We start from the raw sequence: 24840 nt of genomic DNA, 5'->3' as shown, positions 1-24840 counted from the left end.
GGCGGATCCAGGGGAGGGGGGACGGAGGGCCCGGGCTCTCCCCCCGCCCCCCTTCTTATTTTGGGTAAAAAAAAACCGCACAAGAAAGAATAGCCGACAGGGCAAGCAAAAAAACAAAAAACGGGCCACCCCCTTAGCTCAAGGTCTGGATACCACCACCCCCCCCCCGCCCCGCCCCCTTAGCTCAAGGTCTGGACCGCCACTGTAAGAGAGACAAGAGAGAGTGCTCGTAAACGGTGGATTGTGTATATCGTCACATTTCCTGTTTATCGACCCAAGTAGTATCTTTTCTATCAGAGGTCACTCCAAGGAACATAAGACGATCCTGATGTACATTTAGGACTGGGGAGCACTCTGACTGAAATGCAGTAAATCAAAATAAAGGCTGATAAGTCCATCCTATTTCTTAGCTAATGCCGTAATTTATCACTATTTTGGCTTCAGATTGACTATTAAATTTACTGAATATTAGAGCAAAACCAATAAAAAGAACTGACAATTGAAATTCCAATCCAAAATACGAAGTTACGTTCCATTGAGCGGGGCTTCTGATGCTGACGTCATATTTTCAATAATCGTGACACTAACCTTCACCAACATCGTTTCTGCTAAACACGCAGCAGTTCTGATATCTGTTTTACAATGTCTTCTATTGTAACAACCCTGGTTAAAGCGACTATTGGCTTGCTTGTGAATAAAGGCAGAGATAAGGTAGCGGAGAAGCTGAAAGATGGCGATGTAACAGAACAAAAATTCCGTCGATTGATCGTCCGTGAAATCGATGATATCAAGTCTAAGTTGGATGGATTATCAAGGAAAGAATTGCTAGCGAGTATTAGCTTCTTTGAGGAAGGAATCGGGTTTTTGTATGACGTTTCTGATAAGGCAAGGTCCAGAAGCGAGCCAGGCGCGTCAACAACACAAGCAGCTTGTGATGAAGCATTTTCTCTCGCCGAGGAAATGAAGAAGTTGGAGCTTATTGACCTGGATGAATCAGCTACGAGGGCTCTTTCTGACGCAAAGAAGAGATTCGAAGATTCTTGAAGAAAAGCAACAGAAGCCTTTGGTAATGAAGCTCTAGAAACGTCTGACCGTATTCTAGCAATGCAATATCGAGTCATGGCGACAATACTAGAGAAACTAGACAATCCCGAGGACGCCATATCACCATGTAGAATTTGCGTTGAAGAACTGAACTCTTTGTCAGCAGTTCAGAATAGTTTTGATGTTCAGCTCAAGAAAGGCCTCGGGGGAGTATGGGCTGGGTTTGTTTGGTAAACACGAACGCAGACAAATCATTTCCAGTGTTTGCTACGTCAATCGTGTCGTCTACGATGTCACGTAAACAGTCAATAAAGGCGTAGATCCCTGGATTTGGCCTACTGTTGATGTCGGAGAAGACAAAGTTGATCCTTTGCGCGACCAAAGATTAACTGAAGTATTGCGTAAGCACGGCATAGAACAGTGTTGTGTAACATTGTCATTTGGTCAGGAGGGTGAAGAGGAGCACAAGCTGAAGGAGCCAGTGTGTATTGCTACAAACTCCAGCGGACATTTCATTATCGGGGACCGCGACGATTGTACCTTAAAGGTGTTTGACAGCGGTGGTAAATTTGTAAAACATTTCAGTGTCTGTAGTGAAGTCGTGGATACAAAGTTATACATTCATGGTGTAGCCACAGATGTGCATGACAACATCTATTTATTTATTTATTTATTTATTTAACATTTCTTTATACACGGTTAAAAATCATCAGGTAATACTAATATTTAAAGTTATATATATATATATAAATTAATACTAATAAACTACTAATAAACAGTCCATGCTAAATACTAATTAATAAAAATTGAAGTAGTAAATCCTAATTTAAATATTAAACTAATCCTGTTTTCCATGAATGCCGTGTCTAACTTTGCTTTTAAATTGATTAAAGGATTTTATCATCCTGAGATTGCAGGGTAGGCTGTTCCAGAGAGTTGCACCACTGTAACTAAAGCTATTTTTCATATAGTTAGTTCGTGGATGAGGTACAACCAGTTTGTTTTTGGAATCCCTTAAAGAATAGCGCATTCCACTACGTTTTAGAAATTTAGACGATAGGTATTCAGGAACCAAGCCATTTAAAGATTTATATACCATTAAGGCTTTCTGAATTTGACGCTGGGTACACAAATCTTTCCAACCCAGTTGTCGTATTAGACCTTTGGCATCAGTATCATAACTAGAGGAAGTTAACACGCGAGCGGCGCGGTTCTGAAGCTTTTGTAGCCTGTCCGACAAAGTTTTACCGCTATTACCCCAGACAAGATTGCAGTAGTCAAAATGAGGTTGAATTAGAGCACTGTATACATAAAGCAGTGTAGCTGGTGGAACAAAAGGCCTAACTCGTTTTATGGCACCGATCCCAGATGCAATCTTTTTAGACAATTTATCAATATGGGTTTGCCAAGTTTTTCGTCGATCAACACACCGAGCGATTTGACTGAGGAGACACGATTTATTGGAACATTATTAATTGACAGCTCAAGTGTATCTGGAAGGGTACTCAATCTTTGTCTGGAACCAATCAACATAAATTCAGTTTTAGTCGCGTTTAAAGTAAGCTTGTTAGAAGTAAGCCATTTGTTTAAATTACTTAGATCGTGATTTAGATTAGACTGTATAGAGCTCAGATCAGCTCCCGCATATGTGATGTGGGTGTCATCAGCATACATCCTAAGCTGACATGATGATAAGCAGTTGGGCAAGCGTTAATGTAAATAAGAAATAATAGGGGACCTAGGATTGTTCCTTGAGGTACCCCACATTTTAGCGAACAGGTTTGAGAAAGAGAACCATTAACAAGACATCGTTGTGTACGGCTAGTTAAATATGAGTTGAACCAGTCAAGAGCTATTCCTTGAACTCCGTAAAGGTTCATTTTAGTTAAAAGAATTTCATGATCAACAGTGTCGAACGCTTTTTTTAAATCGAGAAAAACTACAGCATTAACATTTCCGCGATCGATATTAAACGCCCAACTATCGGTAGCTTCTAATAGAGCAGTAACAGTTGAATGCAATGCGCGAAAGCCCGACTGTTGTTTAGAAATTACGTCCTCTTTAGTTAGAAAGCTATATAGCTGGTCATACACGATACTCTCGAATACCTTAGCAATTACTGGAATGACTGAAATTGGTCGATAATTATTTAGATCAGATCGCTCACCCTGCTTAAACAACGGAGTAACTCTAGCACATTTCCGATCGTCAGGAAATATACCAGAAGTCAGATAAAGAGACCGAAATAAGATCAGCACATTCACGGATTAATCTAGCAGAAATGTTATCAAGGCCTGTTGCTTTAGATCTAGATAATTTGTTTAGATGAGAAAAAACAATATTACCGCTAGTTGGACAGAAATGGAATGTTTTGTTGTTACAAGTGATAAAGTTAGTGTAGCTCGAATCATCATTTTGACCTATTGGAGGTATTTCATTGGCAAGTCTGGGCCCGATTGTTGAAAAATGGTCATTAAAAGTATCTGAAATTTCACTAGAATTATTGATTACAACGTCATTTACTTTTAGTTCTTTCACAGTCTCATTGCTTTTACGGCGAGATGTAAGTTCATTAATTGTTTGCCAAGTTTTCTTAGAGTTGCCCTCAAATTGCATAAAAGCTTTCGAAAAATAAGATGCCTTAGCAGTTTTGATCCTATTATTTATTGAGTTTCGCAGCTTTTTATACTTTGCCCAATCGCATGGATCATTTGACTTCACAGCTTTTCTCTTGGCAGCGTCACGATCGCGCATACCTTTCTTCAAGTCTGAGTTGATCCAGGGTGCCTTATGTGATCTTATACGTTTAGTTCTAGTAGTATATGGTGTAGTCGACAAATACCGTTTCACAGAAGGAGAAGTATTTCCCCGTTTTGCAACCCCCAGCTTTAATACCGAAGCTCGCAAGCTCGCTTCGGTTAAAGCTGGGGGTTGCAAAACGGGGAACTGCTGAGTCCCTCTCTGAAACAGTATTTGTCGACTACACCATATACTACTTAAAACAACGGGGAGGAAGGGACACCAATTAGAAACAAACGAGCCCGCTGTTATACCGTCCGAGCATAAGCGATGCTTCGAGCAACAAACAAATGCGCGTGGCTGATGCGGGGCCGGAAAGAAAGTTGTGGAAAGCGGTGTGTGGGGACCTTGTGCAAGCAGCACAACTACCAGCTAAAGAAAGGGATAAGAATGCCGCCCCATGTCGGGTCTGCGGGGTCGGGGTGCAGTGCGCCTACCGGTTATGCAGGGGCTGTGGAGGGAAAACTGTAAACCAGCGGCTAATGCGGAAGGGCAAAAAAGCGAAGAAGGATTTCGATCTCGTTCTGCTCGAGCTGAAGGCAACACAATTAGAGAAATGAGGATACGTATTATACCGCAAGGAACCATGGCAACCGCGGAGTCAAGCAACACACAAGAAAGTAAACAAATCAAACAAATCAAAGAAAAAGTGCATCAAGAAATAGAAGAAAGCCCTTACTGCGCCAGAGCAGGAAAACTTGTAAAGGTGTTGCATTGCAAAAAATGCTACTTGTACGGCAAAAATTATTTTGATCCTTTTTGCTGTACGGGGGAAAAAACGGTCTTTGCCACGATTGCTACAAAAAAAAAACATTTTCCACTATCTGGGATACCCAATTTATGACGTCCACGAGTACGACCGAGCCTTTATTAAATTTCATGAGACATAAGAAAACATCATCGAGATCGCGTGCAGTGTCACAAAAAACAGGTGAAAAAACGGGGGAGAAAAACCTTTTTTTTTAGCCAGTCAAAGCAACTGTAACAAAACAAAATGGCGGCGGTCTCTGTTTTCTGATGTCGACTGGGTTTCTTCAACAAAGTTTGAAATCGTAGTAGACATTGCCTGTTTCTACCGACAATTTAGCACCAAGATTCAAGATGAAGTTTGTTTTTTCTCTTTTTTCCATCGCATAAAACAACGAAACCGGCGCCCACACTAAAAAGGTTGAACCGTTCTCTTTTTCAAGTTTTGACACAACTGAAGGTCCGTATTTGTTCCGACCTTGGTTGTACAATGCAAGGACTCTGTACGTCCCCACTTTTATATCACGCCATCTAAGCGTTTCTTCTGGCTCTTGAAAGTCTTCGAGAGATGGCCAGTCGCGCTTGTCGGGTGGAGGTGTGTCAACAACATCGAAAGTTTGTCCACGATCCATCATAGAATACCAAATATACGCATCTCTTCAACAAGAAATTCAAAGATTACTATTTTGCCTCAACCATTGCAGCGACGATCTCGCGAGTAATATCTCGAGCATCTTTTTGCCACTCAGGAGTAAACATTTCTTCATGAACGAAAAGGCAGAGCATGTGGAAACACACAATCATCTTTTAATAACATGGAAGAAAACCCGGGAGTTTTTAAATGTCAGTTCGAAGCGGGAGGGTTGGTGATTTTTTTTATCATTTCTGCTTCAAGTCTGCCGCGGATGTCTTTCTCCAGTTTCTGTACATCAACATCAGGAAGCTTTCTCTTTGATGGCTGGCGAAGTAGTTTTGCTCGGACTTGTTCCTTTAGAGCGTTATACTGCTGAAACTCGGAAAGGATGGTGTCAAACTCGTGGGAAGACACTTCGTTGTTGTTCAAAGCTTTGGAGAGCAGTCTGTTGATTGTATCCCGCTTGGCAACGGCGAGCGTGGTAATCTCTTGATGTTTTTTTATTTTCGACTCAAGTTTTTTGCTGGCGATTATCAGCCCCGAAGAAACGAGAGCGAAACACCCCCCAGCGCCGCCTAAAGGAACTGTTACCGGCAGGCCAACCAAAGAGAGGGCGGAGCCAAAACTAGCGCTGGAAAAAGCTGCCGAGAGAACACTGGAGCCGGCGGCACTCCAATTAACGAACTTTCTCGTCCGTTTGTATTTTTTAGCAACGAGGCGATAGTAGCCGACCTCACGGTCCAAAGTGTTGGAAATCTCGTTGATCTTTTGCAAGCGGAAATTTTCAGAAGACGACGCCAGTACTGGATAGAGAGGCTCGGCAGGCGGCGCGCTTGGAGGTAACAGATTTGCTGAAGACATTGCGTGTATAAAGAAATTTAATTTAACTCTAATTCAAAAAGAAGCGGGAAGCTTTGAAATCAAAGAGTTCGCCATTTTCGTCTTTACGCTAATGGTGATGGTATTTATAAACTCTTCTGTAGAACAGTCTCGCAAAACCTGTTCCGGAGAACCGTGGTAGCTTACCTTTTAAAAAGGCTTCCCTTTCACATCGAACAGGGCTAAGACATCCGACTTTTTGCCATTGAACAGATTCTTTTCTTCGTCGATCAAATTACAATGAATAAAATATGTCGTTAGAGATGTAATCCGTTTTACGAATGTTATAGTCTTCAACTTTCGCCCAATACCAAGCAAACCGGCTAAATCGCGATCAAGTTCAATCGGCTTTGTCCCAACCCCAAAATTTTTTATTATAAGCCGGCCAGCAGGTTGATTTATTTCTGTTTCCAACTTATAACTATATTTTGCGAACAGAACTTCTATTTCTTTTGCCAGGCTTTCTAAATCATAATACCCTGGGAGTAATTTACTAATTGACAAAGCTCTATCTTTGTCTTTATCTCCCAAGGAGGCTGAACCTTCTTTTTTCAAAGTGTCCCAGCTGTTGAATAAACTACAAGAAATGAGTTTCATGAAATGTACTTTCGGTATCGGCTCTTCAAAATAGATAGTCTCTCCATTCTTTTGTGTGACAATAGTGAGAACAACCATTTTTATATTTAACAAACAAAATTGTGTTCAAATACAATGGCGAATTTGTGGAAAGATCCTGAGTTTGTGAAAAAAGCAGATGCCGCCAAGAAAAAGTCGTGGACAAATTTTTTAAACCACTTTCCAAAAGCGGACAAAAGCCGGTTCGTTTCACAAGAAAGCATCGACGAGAAAAATAACGCAACAGCAGAGGTGTTTTTCAAAGAAAGCGAAGGCTCGTTTCAAAGGGTCTTCGGCTCAGACAGGCGGTATTGGAGCGCGGAAATGAAACAGGCGCTCGGTTTGGGAGACAGCGGGGGTTTTCCTTACCAATTGTCGCCACTTGGTTCAAAAGTTTCCTTGCCCATCCCTGCGGTACCTTTCGACGGTAAAGCGCCAAGCTTGAAGAAAATATTCAACGCCGAAATAAAAATCTACGTCACGCCTGGGCAATATTTCACAACAAAATTCAGAGAAATATTTCAAGAAATCAAACTCAGGCACACTTCTGGAACCGAATCAAAACACTGGTTAGGAGGGCCAGACATGAAATATTGGCCGCAACAGCTCAACTTCGCGGTTTTCTGCGCGACACAAGGTTGCGGAGTTTCTCGCGAAATCTTTGACAGCGGGATGAATCTCCCCCCGCAGATAAGAGCTTTTATATCTTCCACGTGTATTTCACGGTCAGGCGCATTTTGTACCAGCTAGGAGGTATTCAGAGCATAAACGCTTTGCCCGGAGACCCGACGTTCAGCCAAATGAACAATCATTAGGACGTTGCTTCGTACAAAAGGATATGCGACGAGTTCGGCATTGATCCCTCGAGCGATTTTCGCTTCACACAAGGGAAAAAGCACGGCTTGGGAAGTGTATACATTGGCGTGACAGGGCACGGGCCGTTGAAAACAGGAACCGCTTATCCAAGAGGGTTCTATAAATTCAGTGATGAAGGCGGTGCGGCAAGCAAAGGAAATCTGCTTTCTTTCATTGAACCTTATGCCGTGGCCCAGTATGACTGGTTCGCGCCAAACACAGCATACGGTTTGAGGCAGGTGGGGTTGTCGAGAATCAACCAGTCAATCGAGGCTTTCGTTTACTGCGTCCTGGGCGCGCAAGTCAACGTCCGCAGCAGCATTCTCGGCTCTGGCGGCCGGGCGAAAGAAGCCCAAAGCGAGTTCCTGGTGCTGATGGAAGGCGCGATCAGACAGCCCGACCTGGCCAAGAGCGTACAAAGGTACCAGCTTGCGGTGGATCAAGCGAAGGTCAGGCTCAATCTTGCTGTAGCCCCCATAGCCTGGTTCATGCCCGCGCAAATGATAATAAACACCGAAAGCACAATCGGTTACAACAACAAGCTGAAACAGGCGGTCTCCGGGATGAAACTTGGGGTGAACAACGAGGTAAACCCGGAGACAAAAAAAGCTGCGCTCAAACTAATGGCAGGCGGCTCGTCAAAAATTAACCCGCCCAACAGCCATCCGTCCAACCCGATACACAAAGCCGCAACAGCCGAATCAAGGAAATCAGCTTCTACCGAAACTCAGCAAGCACAGCCGACGGCACAAAAAATAGAGCCCAAGGCTCCAGATGAAACATCGCAACACGAAATAAACAAAACAGCTGTCATTGTTGGCGTAGTAGGATTCTCGGCTTTGCTGTTCATGGCTTGGCGGTAAAGTTAACGCCGCTTATTAAGATATTTTTCGAACAAAAAGGCCACCGCGGCAAGAATGAGCAGCCAGGTGTGCTCGGCCAGAAACCCGACGAATTGGCCGGCGGCTTTGAATAGAAAGCTCACAACCGAGCCAATCAGCCCGGGCAGCAGAGAACCAAGTTTCGCGGCAATATCTTTGAGGCCATTTCCCAAAGCTTTGCCGGTGGCTTTCAAACCTCTGGTGAGGGCCCCGATGACAGCTCCGATTGTGGTCCCGGCGGCGTTAGGAAAAGCGGTCAACGTCACGCCATATTTTTGGAAGATCTCTTTGACCCTTTCCATGAGAGGCCGCCCCCTTTCCCTTTCCGCAATCTGAGTTTGCAAACGCGCGATCTCCTCGTTTCTTCCTGCCACTCTGCCTTCTGCGGCTTCTTTGACGGAGGGCGAGGCATTCTCATCTTGAATGATTGCCTGGTCTTCCTCGTTTTGGCGCTGCAGCTCGCTTTCCTGCTCTTTCAGGTCGTCCAACGGTTTTGTTTGGTTGAGCCTTTCTTCCATGGCGTTTGTTTCACTTTCTTTTTGTGCGCGCAAGGTCTTGATTCTTTCAAGCTTTGCTTTCAATTTATCTATTTCTTGTACTTTTTTTGTAAGCGAGTCCAATTCTTTTTTCTTGTTTTCAAAATCGCTTTGATAGTTCTTTTTCAGTTCTTTCAGCCTACGCAGCTCTGCTTCACTTTCAAGATTCGAACCATGATTATCCTGAATGGCATCAATCTGAGCATTAGTTTTCCCGATTTTACCTCTCAGAACTTCGATTTCTTTCTTTTCTTCTTCTCTTTGCGAAGCGAGTGTTTCCGCCTGGCGTAGTTGTCTCTCTGCCTCTATCTGTCTTTGGCGTTGTTCTCTGATGGTGTCGCGGTCTTCAGCTATGATGTTTTCAGCTCTTGGCCCCAGAGCTGCTTTTTTCGCGTCTGTGAAACCTTTTTGTAACCCTTGGTCGCCAATCTTGAAAATTTTAGACTCACCTCCCCTTGGGCCAAATGAAACGATCTCAGTTTGACTACCTTTTTTGCTGAAACCAATTGGGCCCAATTTTTTGAAGTCTACCTTCGGGAACCAACTTTTGATTTTTTCTTTTGCCCTTTCAAGCATGGCCGGTTTGTCCTCGTTATGTATGAAAGGCTCGAGCAAAGGGATATTTTCTCCAACAATGAATGATGTCTCGGCATAAGAAGTGTCAGGCAGGCCGGACTGCTCGTGACGAAAAGTACTCATTTCCGTTTGTACGCCCTCGTTGTAGGGGGCGCCGGGTTGGTAGGGAGTGGATGCCGCACCTGGGTCAAAAGGTTTGGTTCTGTTAACCTCTTGTTCGTCATCATCATCATCGTTCTGGTTAATCCGGTTATCAAGGTCCGTGTCTTTGTAACCAAATTCGCCGCCTTCCGACATAGCGATATATTGTGAAGGTGAATTAATCAACATGACACGAGCGTGGGACAAAGAAAAATTCTGAGTCCCCGACAGGAATCGAACCCATGACCTCCCGAACACCGGGCGGGCGCTCTATCCACTGAGCTACGAGAACTCATGGAGAGCGAGGTCATTTAACTGAGTTCATATATGATAGGTGTCCTCCATACTGCTAGGATCAACGCTATCGAATTCATCGTGAGTAGTGATAAGTTAATAAAGATGGTGAATTTTAAGCTCGGTAATGAAATGTGAAGGTGAATTAATCAACATGACACGAGCGTGGGACAAAGAAAAATTCTGAGTCCCCGACAGGAATCGAACCCATGACCTCCCGAACACCGGGCGGGCGCTCTATCCACTGAGCTACGAGAACTCATGGAGAGCAAGGTCATTTAACTGAGTTCATATATGATAGGTGTCTTGCATACTGTTAGGATCAACGCTATCGAATTCATCGTGAGTAGTGATAAGTTAATAAAGATGGTGAATTTTAAGCTCGGTAATGAAATGTGAAGGTGAATTAATCAACATGACACGAGCGTGGGACAAAGAAAAATTCTGAGTCCCCGACAGGAATCGAACCCATGACCTCCCGAACACCGGGCGGGCGCTCTATCCACTGAGCTACGAGAACTCATGGAGAGCAAGGTCATTTAACTGAGTTCATATATGATAGGTGTCCTGCATACTGTTAGGATCAACGCTATCGAATTCATCGTGAGTAGTGATAAGTTAATAAAGATGGTGAATTTTAAGCTCGGTAATGAAATGTGAAGGTGAATTAATCAACATGACACGAGCCTGCAAGCCTGTTATTTTTTAAATTAGAAAAATAATCGCCGGTGTATTAATACACAATGTCAGTGCCAGAGAACCTTAGCCCAACTTACAACGAAAAGACATTACACGCCATGCAGGCCGAGCGCGCGGTCAAGCGAATCACCTTTATCCGCTCCGAAGCCAACCCCGGGGATAAGCTGTATGTTTCCGTGCCCAAGCTGAACGAGAACGAGGTTCTGGTGCCGAGCTCGCTAGCGCTTCGCTTTGACATCGACATTTCTGGAGGGCACGCCAACAACTTCCTTGTTCAGAACGTCACGCGGGCGCTCGTTGACAGGCTGGTCGTGAAGTTTGCAGGCACTATCCTGCAAGACACGGTTGGCTATGACATCTACAAAACTTTCGAAGACCTTTTCCTTTCGCAGGAAAAGCGAGACAACATGCTCCGCGAAGGGATTCAGAGCGAGGATCTATGCAAGATCCGCTCAGGCGCGGGAGACAAGAAAACCTCGGGCGTCGACGCTGAAAACAAGCTGAACGAGGTACACGGAAGCAAGTACCGGATCAGGCTTGACCACCAGATTTTAACCAACCCCGGTGTTTTCTACCCCCAAGCCCTTTACAACGACCTCACGTTCGATGTAAAACTTGCTAAAGCTATACATGTGGTCAGAGGCTCCCACACAACCCAGCTGAAATACAAGCTGACCAACATCCAGCTCGAGTACGAAATTATCCGCAGCAAGACTCTGGCGGACGAGGCACACAGCGTTTACTCCAGCGGCAAAGAGTTCACTTACGACCACGTGATGCATGACAAAGAGGTGTCTTTCAAAAAAGGAACTGACACGAGAATCAACATCAAAGTCAACGCCCAAAGAAGGTCACTAAAAGCCCTCCTCCTCCTGTTTGTAGAGCCGTATACTGCGGGCGACAGAGATTCAGAAAAATTCATTTTCCCGGCTCTGACGAAAGTCAGCGTCACGGTCAACGGCTCGCCCAACATGCTTTTCAACGACGGCATCGAAGGCAAGGACATGTGGGAAGAGGCCCACCGCTTCTTTGTGGAAGAAAAAAATAAAACCGAGCACATGAATGCGACAAAGTTTTACACCGGTGATAAGTTCGGGCTTGTGATTGACATGCGCTCCATGGCGGACCAGTCGATGTACGGCAGCGGCACCCGCATTGTGAACAGTACAGACGAGGTCCAGCTGGAAATTGAGCGGAAAGCCGAAGGCTCAGGCGACGTGAAATGCCATGTATTCGTAATCTCCGACTCCCAGTTCAACCTTATGGAAAGACAGCTAGAATCTGTACAGTTTTAATATGGACCCAAGCAAGATACCCTTCAACGCTCTCATTGTGGGGCCGACGAATTCAGGCAAATCAAGGTTTGTGTTGGACCAGATCTACGGCCCTTTCCGCTTCAAGTTCGACTACATCGTGCTCATCTGCCCGACATTCGCGCACAACAAGACCTACCACAGAATTGGTGAAAATGATCCAAAAATGGATGTGATAATGTGTGAGCAGCACGACGTGGAAAAGTGGTTGAAGCTCGTGAGATGGCTTTTCGAGGGCGCCAACACGCTCATAATACTCGATGACTGCGCAGCCTCCAAAGATGTGAAAGGGCGTACAGGCGAGCTGGTGAATCTCGCCTTTTCTGCTCGACATACGGGCATCAGCGTTTGGGTGCTGACTCAGAAGATGACCGGCATAACATCTTCCTTCCGGGAGAACGTGGCGACGATCGTTCTCTTTTACACCCCCTCGGCCAAGACCACGAAAGCCATTTTTGATGATTACGCCGGCGAACTCTCTCAGGATGAGTACAAAGGTCTGGTTTCAAAGCTGAAAGAGCGAAAGTTCTCTTATTTCGTGTTCTCGCTTCGCCACACCTACGGGGTGAAGTTATTTTGAATAAAAAAAAAATGGAAGCTGTATATAGCCTTGAACAATGGCTGAAGAAGAGGCCGCGTTAGCAGAAGTTATGAACCTACTTCAACCCGAGCCTGAGCCGTCGAGTGTTGTAGCGGGTGACCTTGTTCCAACCGCCCCCAGACCTGACACTCCTGCTCTTCGTGAGCAGCTGGCCGTGCTGGTGTCTACAGGCAAAGCCAAAGAGGCCATCGGAGTGCAGTTAACCCACGAGCAGGTGAAGCGCCTGAGCGACAAAGAGGTCGAGAAATACACCAAATGCTACGAGACGTACGTGGGCTCAAAGACAACAGAAAGCCTGATCGACAGCTTTATTTTTCTTGTATCCAAAGTGGTCGGAATGACCGTCAACATCAAAGACATCGACGCTTACCAAAAAGAACTCAGAAACGACTACATCATAAACAAAGAGCTCTCCAATCTGGCCGGCAACCTTGCTTTGAAGTGCGGCCGGTTTCTTGCTGCGGCCAACGCGGCGCTGATCACCACAAAACATGTTGATTTTAACTCACATTTGGAGAAAAAGGCCGAAGTAAAATCGGAAGAGCAATCCTCAACAACCGCTGAGTGATTGCAGAAAAATCCTGAGTGAATTTTTAAGCATTATTATATTTGCTCATCATGTCAACCGAACAATCCGAGAGCGCACCTGCCGTCGATGTCACACAGCAAGCGACAACTCCGACTACAACAACGTCAACGCAGCGCGTAAAAAATCCCAAGCGTGTGGCCGCTGGAAAAATGGTTGCTGAAAGAACGCGGCTGGCCCGGGAGCAACAGAAAAAAGCAGCTGAGGCTTATATGGCAAGCAACAAGGCGAAAGCCACAACAGCGGCCCCCGAGCCAGCCCCGACTACAGAAGGCGAAAGCTCAAACTGCAGCGGAGAAAAAAATATCGACCTCAGCACCACCCAATGGCTTGCTGTTGCCAGCATAGTCGTTTCACTTGTCGGGATTTATTACAAACGTGAAGAGCTCAAGACCGCATTCGCCAAAAAAACACCGGAGCCCGCGCCTGAGCCCGCGCGTGTTGAGCCAGAACCTGCTCGCGCGACACAGACAAAAGGTTTGAAAAAAATGATTTAAACTTTCACCTGTAGTAGATAAACATGAAGAAAGTTGACGTTCCCCAAATTCGTATCTCTTCAGCAGCAATTTTTGGTATTGGGCTGTTATGGTACGACTTCAACGTAAAGATTTTTCATACAGTCCGCGATCTTTTGCGTGCAACATTGTTTGAAAAAGATGAAGAAGGAGATAAAATCCGCGATATTTTGGCCGCCGCATACTATGGCGAGGATGGCGAGGATGACGAGGATGAAGAAGAAAAGACAGATTAATTTATTTTAAACTTTTGTTTTTACTTATATCAACCGCTATCATGTCCGACAACAAGCTTGTTAAGACCATCATAGACGCCGCTACTCTCACTGGCTTAGCCGCTGGCATCGGCTGGGCCGCAAAAAAGGTTGTAAAAGAGAATTTTACTTCTGATCCCAGCAGCAGCGCGATGAATTACGTGCAGTTCACCGCCGTCATGGCGGGCAGCATTGCGCTCAAAAAGTACCTCGAGGATCAAAAAATCCTTCCTGACAGCGTCTGAAATTAATGATTTGAAAAAAAGACTCTGCAATATAGCACCATGGCGAGCATCGCGATTATGGTTGGTGGGGCTGTGTTGAACGCCACGGCTTTTATCGGTGGCAATTATCTGGCGAGGGCGCTTGGCGGGGGCGACAAAGCTGCGCTTGAAGAAAAAAAGCGCCATGACAAAGTTCTCGAGGCTTATCAAGCGGCTTACGCCAAATAAACGCGCGACCGCACCCATCTTCTCGACTGGATTGCGACCAACGCGCAAATAAAGGCGGAGGCCAAGCAGAACTTCACCAACACTGACTATGCCTTCAAACTCTACAACCAGGCGCATCCTGACGAACAAATGATACCCCCCAAAGAGCCCAAGTTCTCAGATTTCTATCAGCCGAGCGAGCAGCAAAAAAATGGTGAACTCATGTTCGTGGGCGCCGGGGTGCTCGCTCTGGGCTACGCAGCCTTCCGGTTCCTTTAAACTTTTTTACGCCTTACTTATAGTAACGGTATGGACGCCAAACTCGCAAAGATATACCATGGCCCCGGGGGCTACTGGAAAGGAATCGCCGCGATCCAAAAATTAGCCGAGGCCGCCAAGGTACCTGAAGAAACCGCAAAAAAGTGGCTGATCAAGCAAGCGCTCTGGCAGATATTCCTCCCCGCGCCGAGGCGAATTCCTCGGCCGAAATTCGACGTTCCAACACCCAACAAGGTCCATCAGGCGGACCTTCTTTTTCTGCCGCACGACAAGCTACCTCGTGGCCGCAATGTTTTCAAATATGCGCTGACCGTTGTCGACGTGGCCAGCCGCTACAAGGAGGCCAAACCCCTGACTTCGAAAAATTCTGATGAGGTCGCCCAGGCCTTTCAAAAGATATACAAGCGCGGGCCTCTCAAATGGCCTGAAATGCTGCAGGTTGACCCCGGGCGCGAATTCATGGGCGCTGTCACAAAGAAGATGGAAAAGCACGAAACATATATCCGGCGCGGGCGCGCTGACATTCACCGCGACCAGGCCATTGTTGAACGTTTCAACCGCACCCTCGCTGAGCGCTTGTTCGGCCACCAGTACGCCGCGAAAATGCGACTCTCTGAGGGCCAGCGGTCCACTGCCTGGGTAAAAAGACTTCCTGAAGTTGTTTCGGCTTTGAACAACGAGGTCACAAGCCTTATCGGCAAGAAACCCGCCGTTGCCATCAAAGAAAAATCTGTTTATGCAAGGCCTTCGACACCTTATTCAAGGCTTGTTGGAAAAAGCGAAAAAATACTTCCCTCTCTTGTCCAAGTTCGTTATCTCTACCAGCCCGGTCTTTGAAAGTTTACAGCATTGAAAGATCTTTCACAAAACCGGATCAACCCGTTCTCTACTATCTGCGCGACGGTCCCAAGCGCGGCTTCGTACGTGAAGAGTTGCTGGTTGTCCCTCCAAACACTACTCTTCCTCCGGCTGACGTGAACTAAAGGTGAAATTCGATTGGTTCGGTATGTATCCCATCAGGCAGCACCCACCGCTTGTCGTAATAAGCGCTCAGCCCCAGCTTCTGCTGCTCGTAAGTGAGCATGTGCCCGTCCCGCATCCTGAAACCTCTGTTGGTTGCCGTGTCTTTGCTGCCTTCCAGCGCTTCCTTAAAACGCTGCCACGTTATCTCGTTCTGCTTCTTTGACATGCCCTTCGTGCTAAACTTCTTTTTTTTTCGCCCTCTCCTTCGTCGGCGTAATAGCACCTCGAGCAGAGCGCGATCATCCGGCTGCCCTCGAACTCAAGTTTGAAGAGGCCTGGGGTCCGGCCGCTCCACTTGTCCCAAGCCAGCCACTGATTTTTTTCCGCCTCGAACTCTTGCTTCAGCTCTGGCCGGACAATGTCTTCGAGCCGCTCGCCGGAGATTGCAATGTAGTTGCTGTCCGTGTCCATCTGGATCAGCTCAAAATCTCTTCTGTCGATATACCTGTCGAGAAAGTCGTAATAGAACTCCAGCATCCGCAGCTTCGCCAGCTGGTAGACGGCGATTCCAATATGAAACGGCCTTCTGATTGTGACCCGGGGCTTCCGGCTTTCCAACTCATACGCCTGCCCGACCTCTTCAAGATCAGAGAAATACGCGCTCCGCAAGGCTCTGTCGACCACCTTCTCGTCTTTGGTGTAAATCACATTTGTTTGCCGCTCCAAAGCTTCAATAAGCTTCCCGTACGCGCTGTTTCCCAGAAGTTTGAACACTTCAGCGAGCAACGCCTTGCTTTCGTCCACGTCTCCTGACCGGCGCGCCTCCGTCACCTGCTCCACGAACCAGGGAAAGATCTTGGCCGGTTTGTAGTCGATTGTTCTGTAAACCCTCGTGATTACCGCCCCGTGGTTCACGTACCACAACAGCAGAGGGGCGTACACCAACATCCGTTCTGCAGACAGCGCTCCCACAAGTTTTTTTCCGTCTCCGCGATTTCTGCCCGTTCTTTCCAAGTAATCGGCCATATGTTGCGGCACAGCTTTGGCAGGCACCTGTTTGTTGTAGAAGAAAGGATACATCTCATCGAACTTGGGATGCGAGCGCTCTGGAATCACGATGTCGACTTCGCCAAATCCAAACCATTTTCCTTCTTTGAGTATGTGCGTTAGTATAGGGGCCGCCTCCGCTTGGAACGCGCCTCTGTAGTGCTTGACATTTTCCTTCCCGCAAGGCATGTCTTTGAGCATGGTAGAAAGATAAAGAGCGTTGGCGTCTAAACCGATGATTTTTTTGTAAAGACGCGGTTCTGATATTTGATGAGACCTTATCCTCGTGACACCAGCTTCGTGGTACCTTGTGAAAACCAGGCTCGGCCCCCCAACAACAGCTTCTTTCAGCATCTCATACGCTTCTTCGCCCGGGCTGTAAAGATCTGCGCCCCGCTCAACCGCTCCCGGAGCAAGTAGTGCAAACTCACGCCTGGGATGCTCACAGCGTCTTTCAGAATGTCTATCCCCTTCTCAGTGTAGAAGTTTCTCATCTTTTCCAGAGCCTCAAGGCCGGGAGCCACATCGAGATTGTTGTAGTAACGCAGCCAGTCTGCGAAGGTGCGCATGCCCTTGTCTTTGAACACTCGCTGGCATCCCTACCATTCATCCCGCGTGAGAACGTATTCGCCCTTTAGCTTCGAATACCAGTCCTCGTATTTTGGGAGCCCGGGGTAATCAAGCTTTTCGGGGGTGTCAAACCATTCGTAGGGAAACCACGATTTCACTGCCTTGCATCCGTAGGCTTTCACCCATTTGTCGTAGCTCGTCCCCGGGCCGAGGTAGTTGATGATATCGAGGAAACGGGCCCCCCAGGTGAGTAAGAACATGGTTTTGTTCCCCTTTTTCGCCACTCTGACTTTTTTTGATACTTCAGCAAGAGTGCTGGCGAAGTGGTTTTTGATCAGATTCAGGTCGTTACTGCCTGAGTTGAACCCTAAGACAGGAACCTGGTTGCACCATTCGTAGATTTTTGCTGCTGCTCTTTTGGTAGCAGGTGCATGTCTTCTGGCACAAACTCCGCTCGCACCTGGTCCTGGATGTTTTTTCCGCGTCTATGTAACTCTTTCATAAACTTGTGGACCAACTCCGCGGGGTCTCTTTCACAGATGTGGGTGGGCTCTCTTTCAAGAGTGTCGCCGATACTAACCGAGATTGGCACGTGCGCGTTTTCTATCGTTAACGCTCCTGTCGGCTCTTTCCGATAGTTTTTATCGCCATACGACTCGAAATCGTACAAGGTTGCGTGCTGGTAAGTTTTCGTTTCCGTCCTCGGAAGTTCCCCCTTAAGATGCCCAACTTCGCAAGACCATGCCTCGATTACTTCGTAGCCGATCTTCCGCAGAAATGCGGTACGGTTCAGGGTGGCTTGGTACAGTTGTTCAGGGGTTTTACCGTTGTTGAGAATCATCTGTTCTCGATAGCGTGGGAAACATTTTGGGCATCCGTGGAAAGGGCAGCCGTGGTATTAGAACACCGTCCTCGTTTCGTGGTTGTACCCGTCGACAGGCGAGCTCTTCATTTTCCCACCTTCTCGCGGAAGCCATCTCTCGCCCCCATGCCCGCACATTGCATGATGAATGTGGATACCCCGTTGCTTCGCTTCTCGCTCCAGCCACAGCAGCGCTTGTCTAGATGTTGTGCTGTTTGGGTACATCACTTTCTCGAAAGCTGTCTGCGGGGCTTCGACTTCCCCCCCCCCCGGGTAATAGATTGCCGTTTTTCCTGCACTGCAGGTTTGGAAATGCCGTTTGAGACTTTAAGCTTGTGTGAATCTCTGACGGCAATGAGTGCATTCATAGGTTTTCGCCAGCTTTGTGATGTCTTTTATCAGGAAAGCGTGCCCTTCGTAGATACCGATTGTCAGAATGTTTTTCAGTTTGGGATTCGCGTTTACTCTGAGATGCCATACCACTTCACCGTCTTCTAAACGCTCAGGCTCGTAGACACGTATTCCGAGCCAAGATGCGACGGCTGTGGCTTCCACCTTGTCCAACTCATCTAGAGACGTTTTTGCGAAGTTTGCAGGTATGGATTCGAGTTTGTAGAAACTCTGGGCCAAGCTTCTTGCCTCTTTTGTGCACCGATCTGGGCGCGCTCCTCGGTGCACAGCGATGCACCGCCATAGGCACAGGTTGTCGTAATACGTGTCCAACGCCACCATTGCCCGGCTATGGGCAAGGTTGCGCAGCCAGTCCGGTAACGGGCCTGTTCCAACCAATGGCTGCCTGTCAATCACAACCTTCAGGTCAGCGTTGAAAAAGCTTTCAAACACCCACTTTGTATTCGACCTTTCAACACTTTCAAGCTCAAGGCGACTTTTTTCCTGGGGGTGAGCCATTCTTCCGCATCTTCCAGTCTGTTAATCCAAGGTGAGCCCTTGATTGTGTAGTAAATAATCACCGTTCCATCCTCAATGTTGCGCAACTGATACGAGAAAACATGCCTCAGATAAAAAGACGTACTTACGTTTTCTCATATCTTCTCCATAAAGTCTGGTGTGAGGTTTTTTCCCAGACCTCTGATGAAGTGCCATCGAATATAACGCCGTCCTTTACTCTCTTCCCCCTCATGCGTTACATCATCGAACAGGTACAGAATCTCATTCTGGTAGTCTGTCACTGTTCGGATGTTCTGCGCAGGAAAGGGGTCGTACTCCTTCAGAAGCTCTTGATTTTTTCTCCCCTTTCTTTGCCGTGGAGGGGGTCTTGGTTGGTAAGGTTTTGGAAGTAAAGGTTTTTGCAAACGCTTCTACGTTTCTTGGGAAATAGGTTCATCCATCACGTTCTCGACAAGCTTTCTAACGGCTGGTGCGTTTTCCGCAAGTAATTGGTTAAAATACTGCAACGTTTCTGGATCGATTTTTGCAAGTTCTTCTCCCAGTCTTTCTTCAAACCTTTGGTCATTGGAAGCCATTGTTCCTTGCGGTTTAATACTTATCCTCATTTCTCTAATTGTGTTGCCTTCAGCTCGAGCAGAACGAGATCGAAATCTTTCTTCGCTTTTTTGCCCTTCCGCATTAGCCGCTGGTTTACAGTTTTCCCTCCGCAGCCCCTGCATAACCGGTAGGCGCACTGCACCCCGACCCCGCAGACCCGACATGGGGCCGGCATTCTTATCCCTTTCTTTAGCTGGTAGTTGTGCTGCTTGCACAAGGTCCCCACACACCGCTTTCCACAGCTTTCTTTCCGGCCCCGCATCAGCCACGCGCATTTGGGGAAACAGCGAGATCTATGCAGGAGAGGATCAAAGAACACGACAAGGATATACGACTCGCCCGTACCCAGACCTCCGCCGTTTCTAAACACACCCACGAGACCGGCCACTATCCTATCTGGAATGAGGTCAAGTTTATTGATCGAGATCCTCACTGGTACACACGTAGGGTCAAGGAAGCTATTCACGTAAGACTTCACCCTAATAACATCAACAGGGATAGTGGAATTGAAATTCCTTAAGCATGGATACCCACGATCAAGAAACACAACAACAGGAGAACGGTACAACAGCGGACCACTGAGGGAACAGCTACTCGCCGGAACAATGGAACAATAGGAGGATCGAAATGCACCAATCACAGCCGACCTTTGTGATATAAATGATACCGTGCAATCAGTCGACCTTATCGCCTGAAGAAGACCAGCACTAAGCAGTCGAAACGTCGCGATCTACATCTCAAGTGACTACATCGTGAGACAAACGATAATACACTCTGCTATCCAGATATTGTCAGTATCACCATGCTGTAGTCGAAAAGAGAAGCATTCCTTTGCGATAAAAATCAAACACAAATTCATTGCTATTCTTTAAAACATCCCTCCTTCAACTTCATAGGCTTTGACAATCTCGTGAAAATTTTAGAGGGTCCCAAAAACGGCTTTATAATGGTTGGCGACTATTTTCAGCGAGCTATTCGGGTTTAAGTGGGCACTGATGAATATGTTAAGTTGTAGAAAGTTCATCGCGCAGGACTGTTCATGTTTGTTTTACACAAATTCGAGTAGTTATTTGTACAATCAAACCTGTATATAACGGCCCCGTATTAAGCGGCCACCCTCTATTAAGCGGCCAGTTTTCAAAGTCCCGATTTTTCGCTCATACAAACGCTGTATTTGTTACCTGTATTAGGCAGCCACCTCTAATAAGCGGCCGCGGCCACCCTGTAGCAGTCCTATGTTTGTCTTTCTTTGTTATTTTACCTGTATTAAGCGGCCATCCTGAACGTAACAACTGCGAAATGACGGAATGAGATATTTTGTTGTGAACTGTAAGTCATAGAAATACAGCGCTGTATACCGTAGAAGAGGAGGGAGCAATTTATTGCACAGTACTTTTACACAATGTTACCTACATTATACCGTTAAGTTACAAGTTGGTACTGAACCTTGTTTTAAGTATTGATCGCTTGAAAGAGTGTGGATTCTCCTATTCTTTCCTTGCATGAAGTGAGGGTGGCTACAGTTCGACTGTATTTAGATCTTGTCGTCACTATGAACATAATGAGTAGATTTACTTTCCACATTTGATGAATGTTTAATCAAAATTACATTTTAAAAGTCAACAGCTTATTAGCCGAAATCAATCTGTTGATTCACGTATTGTTATGCCCAAAATTGTTTTTTTTCCTGTTGCCTGTTGCTAAGGAAACGAAACAGTAATTAAACAGTATTGTGAAACCGATCGCGCGATCGCGTAACCTCAAAACACTTGCTAAAAGTTTAATCTTTGGCTTTGTCAGTGGCTGGCTTTTAAGCTTCTTGGGTTGTAATTTCACAACGAACTTACTTTTTACACAATGAAATAATGTTTCGCTGTTTGAGAGTCGTCCTGGTACTTATTAAGAAATATTCCCACTGTTGCACAAGATGTGTTTGTTCAGGTCTGACGAGATTAGGAATATGAAGTCATTTTGTTGGCTTATCGATTCAGTCGTTGCATTTTGTGCGAGTGACAAATCTTTCAGTCGGTCAAAGAAAGCTAGTGAAATGCGTACTGAACAACAAAGTAAGCCCTTAGGTCTCATTTTAATGATTTGGTGTGCTTTCTCAAGTGTTTAGCAGAAACAGAGATTCGAGACAGTACGTCAAGTTGCTACTTCTATCGTCTAGTGATTGCTTTTTGATGCTAATAGTTTCAAGAAACCAGCAGTAATTAAAGATAATTACAGCGTGTTTGACGTTTTCAATTAACTGGAACGAACTCATGTCCCGACAGCAAAGGTAATGTTTGGGGTAAAAAGATGTAACACAATGGCGATATTATCCTGTGGATGATATTTCCTTGTTTCATTGTTATCAGATAAGTAACAGTCTCCTCTCTCAACGAAAAGTTTATTTCTAAAAGCATACTTTTCTACATAGAGTGTTCGAAGCTGTAAGCAGTTATGCACGTTTCATGTAACAATCAAAAAAACCCCTGTGCTGCTGAAGTTTAGTTGGCAAGTGGTGCGAATCGGACATGATAAATTTATCGCTGGGTTAGAATTTTTTCGCCCGTCTATGGAGAGGTATTGGGTTGCTGTGATTTTGGCTAGCGCTGCTTCAGAGAAACGTTTTTTGCTCTTTTCTTTCGATATCAACTGGGCCGCGGGGGCCCAGTTCTTGTAACGCTAAATGTTTCATTGTTTTTTTTTTTGTTTGTTTAGGTCGCACTGTTCCGGTAAAACCAATCGAGCTGGCTTCCAAGCTTCTTGAGTTGTAACATTCGCGACAAATTTACGTATTTGCCTGGTAAAATAAAGTTCTCGTTGTGTGGTAAAAGTGGCTGAATGACTGGCAGCTGGTCAAAGTAGCAAAAACACTAAATGACCGGCCAAACAATTTTTTTAAAGAATGCTAGTAAATCTTCGTTTAGCTGGGCATTGAATAAGAAGCCATGAGCCATGTTTGTGCGACAGTAATGAGAGATCAATTAACTAGAATGATTAAAATAATGTGTTTGGGATAAATGCCTCCGCCCCCAACCACCTACCCCCCGACCCCTTGAGATCTGTTGTTCTACCGAAATTAGCCATGTCTGAGAGACCTAAGAGAAGAAGGGGACTGGTACGAGACATGGGCGCGGTTTTACGACAAGGAAGTCACAGTATATCAATACATGAATTAGCTTGCTGTATTCACTTTCACAATCAACGCCCCGAGGTTTGCTTGCTTCGCAAGTGCTCAACAAGAAAGGCTAACTTCAGCTGCAGACACTGAGTTCAAGTCATGTCTAACCTTCCAGATTATCCAGAGATCGTGCCGAAGAGTGCGGAGGAGGCCAGAGGAATCGACTTTTGTGGTACTAAGCACGACTATTATATCATTCGTTCAGATCTTGGCGTCTATATGAGAAGCGCAAATTTCCATGAAGGGAATGATATCAAGATTTACTCCTTAAGTCCAGCTTGTCAGTGGGGCGATCACTACTTGGCCACCGAAGATCAGTACTACATCATTAAAGGGAACGAATATCGTAGAGTTACCAACATGAATGAAGACAAAGATGCTGTGGTGTACAGTCTTCATCCCAACTGTCGTGGAGGAAGCCACTACTACTCTGCGTTTGGCAATTACTACATCGTATTTGCCGACAAGGGCGTCTATCGACGAGTGGAGAACATGAACACTGACAAGGGTGCCGTTGAATATAGCATCCACGAAGCGTTCCGTGATGGTCTCTACTTCTGGGGTACGACTGATTATGTCTACTGTTTGAAGCAAGCAGGCGAATGGAGTGTCCCTTACCACAGAAGCACCAACATGAATCTCGACGAAAACCCAGCCACTTTCAGCGTTCACGAGTCAGTCCTCAACTTTATACCTGGCGGCATAGCTCAAACCGACGGAAAAGCGTTTGGTTATTGGCATAATATCAAATCTTTTGCAAATGAAACCGACGTTACAGTCGACTGGAAAACAACCATCACGAAAACCGTTGGCTTCACAAGGAGTGAAATGTCCTCCATAGAGCACAACTGGTCCATCGAGGCGGGAGCACAGTACCAAAGCGGTCTTTTGAGTGAGGCCATCTCCAAATATCAGTTTAGCCTCAAAGTCCAGTATGGTGGAAAGAGCGTTAACACAGAGCAGCAACAATGGAGTAACATCACTGAAGAATCCGAAACCCTTAACCTGCATATCCCGCCCCGCTCTGAGGTGTACATTTGGCAGTATCAAATGGGGTTTGGCCAGAAGAAGAACCTTTTCAGCCCTAACCTGGAGATTACCGAAGATTCAAAACCACCTGATGAACCAGCAATTTACTATAGTCATGCAAAGTAAGGCTGAATCGGTGCGCGTCTCAGAATTCTTCTGTTAAGTGTGAAACGGGTGAACTTTATTAGTCAGAATTGTGTTTGTTAATTAGGCCACGAAGTGTTTTGGAATTTTGTAGTAATTTCGCTTTATCTAGTTGAATTTGGCTCTCCTACATAATTCCCTGACATACACTATGTATTCGTATTTAGCTTTTTGATATACGCAGTATCTAGTCATAGCTATTCAGGTTCAGGGCGTATGGGTATGTTAAGTTGTAGAAACTGAATGTTCACATACATTTTTTACACGAATTCGCGTGGTTATCTGTATTTAGATTTTGTCGTTACTATGAACACAATGAATGGATTTGCTCTCCACATTTGATGAATGTTACATCAGAACGGAAATCAGTCTATTGACTCAAGTATTGTTATGTCCAAAATTGGCTTTTTTCCTGTTACCTGTTTCGTTTCTAGGGAAACGAAACAGTATTGTCAGGCCGATATCACGCGATCACCTAACTTCAAAATACTTGCTGTTGTAACAAGATGTGTTTGTTCAGGTCTGACGAGATTGGCAACAAGATATCATTTTGTTGGGTTATTGTTTTAATAGTCGTCGCATTTTGTGCGAGTGAGAAATCTTTCAGTCGATGAAAAACAGCTAATGAAATACCTACTGAACAACAAAGTTAGCCCTTAGGTCTCATTTTAATGATTTGGTGTGGTTTTTTCAAGTGTTTGCCAGAAACAGAGATTCGAGACAGTAAGTCAAGTTGTTACTTCTATAGTCTAGTGATTGCTTTTAATGCTAATAGCTGTAATAAATTAAACTAGCAGTAATTAAAGATGATTTACCGCATGTTTGATGTTTTCTATTGACTGGAACGATTTGATCTGCCGACAGTGAAGGC

At 45.7% G+C, this 24840-nt stretch overlaps 3 protein-coding genes and 3 pseudogenes across 3 annotated transcripts; 3 read left to right on the top strand and 3 right to left on the bottom strand.

Annotated features, from left to right (window-relative positions):
* The first annotated feature begins 548 nt into the window (after nt 1-548).
* LOC149115258 (uncharacterized) lies at nt 549-4639 on the top strand (annotated as a pseudogene).
* LOC149115259 (uncharacterized) lies at nt 1669-2577 on the bottom strand (annotated as a pseudogene).
* A 3585-nt stretch (nt 4640-8224) lies between the features above and the next one.
* Nucleotides 8225-10355, bottom strand: LOC149115257 (uncharacterized). The gene has a single exon (XM_089284790.1). It carries the CDS (start codon nt 9894-9896, stop codon nt 8439-8441), a length of 1458 nt encoding a protein of 485 aa, XP_089140916.1. The 5' UTR covers nt 9897-10355; the 3' UTR covers nt 8225-8438.
* Nucleotides 10356-10744: 389 nt separating this feature from the next.
* LOC149115256 (uncharacterized) lies at nt 10745-11995 on the top strand. Its single transcript, XM_089284792.1, has one exon. It carries the CDS (start codon nt 10745-10747, stop codon nt 11993-11995), a length of 1251 nt encoding a protein of 416 aa, XP_089140918.1.
* Nucleotides 11996-15275: 3280 nt separating this feature from the next.
* LOC149115255 (uncharacterized) lies at nt 15276-18079 on the bottom strand (annotated as a pseudogene).
* Nucleotides 18080-21694: 3615 nt separating this feature from the next.
* Nucleotides 21695-24788, top strand: LOC149115254 (uncharacterized). Its single transcript, XM_089284789.1, has one exon. It carries the CDS (start codon nt 22896-22898, stop codon nt 23949-23951), a length of 1056 nt encoding a protein of 351 aa, XP_089140915.1. The 5' UTR covers nt 21695-22895; the 3' UTR covers nt 23952-24788.
* Nucleotides 24789-24840: the final 52 nt, after the last annotated feature.

The sequence above is a fragment of the Orbicella faveolata genome, unplaced genomic scaffold (assembly GCF_042242905.1).
Source record: "Orbicella faveolata isolate gen_17 unplaced genomic scaffold, um_ofav_v1 contig_13, whole genome shotgun sequence".
NCBI lineage: Eukaryota > Metazoa > Cnidaria > Anthozoa > Scleractinia > Merulinidae > Orbicella > Orbicella faveolata.
Note: the sequence above shows the minus strand (reverse complement) of the source record. Positions and strands in the feature narration are given on the sequence as shown.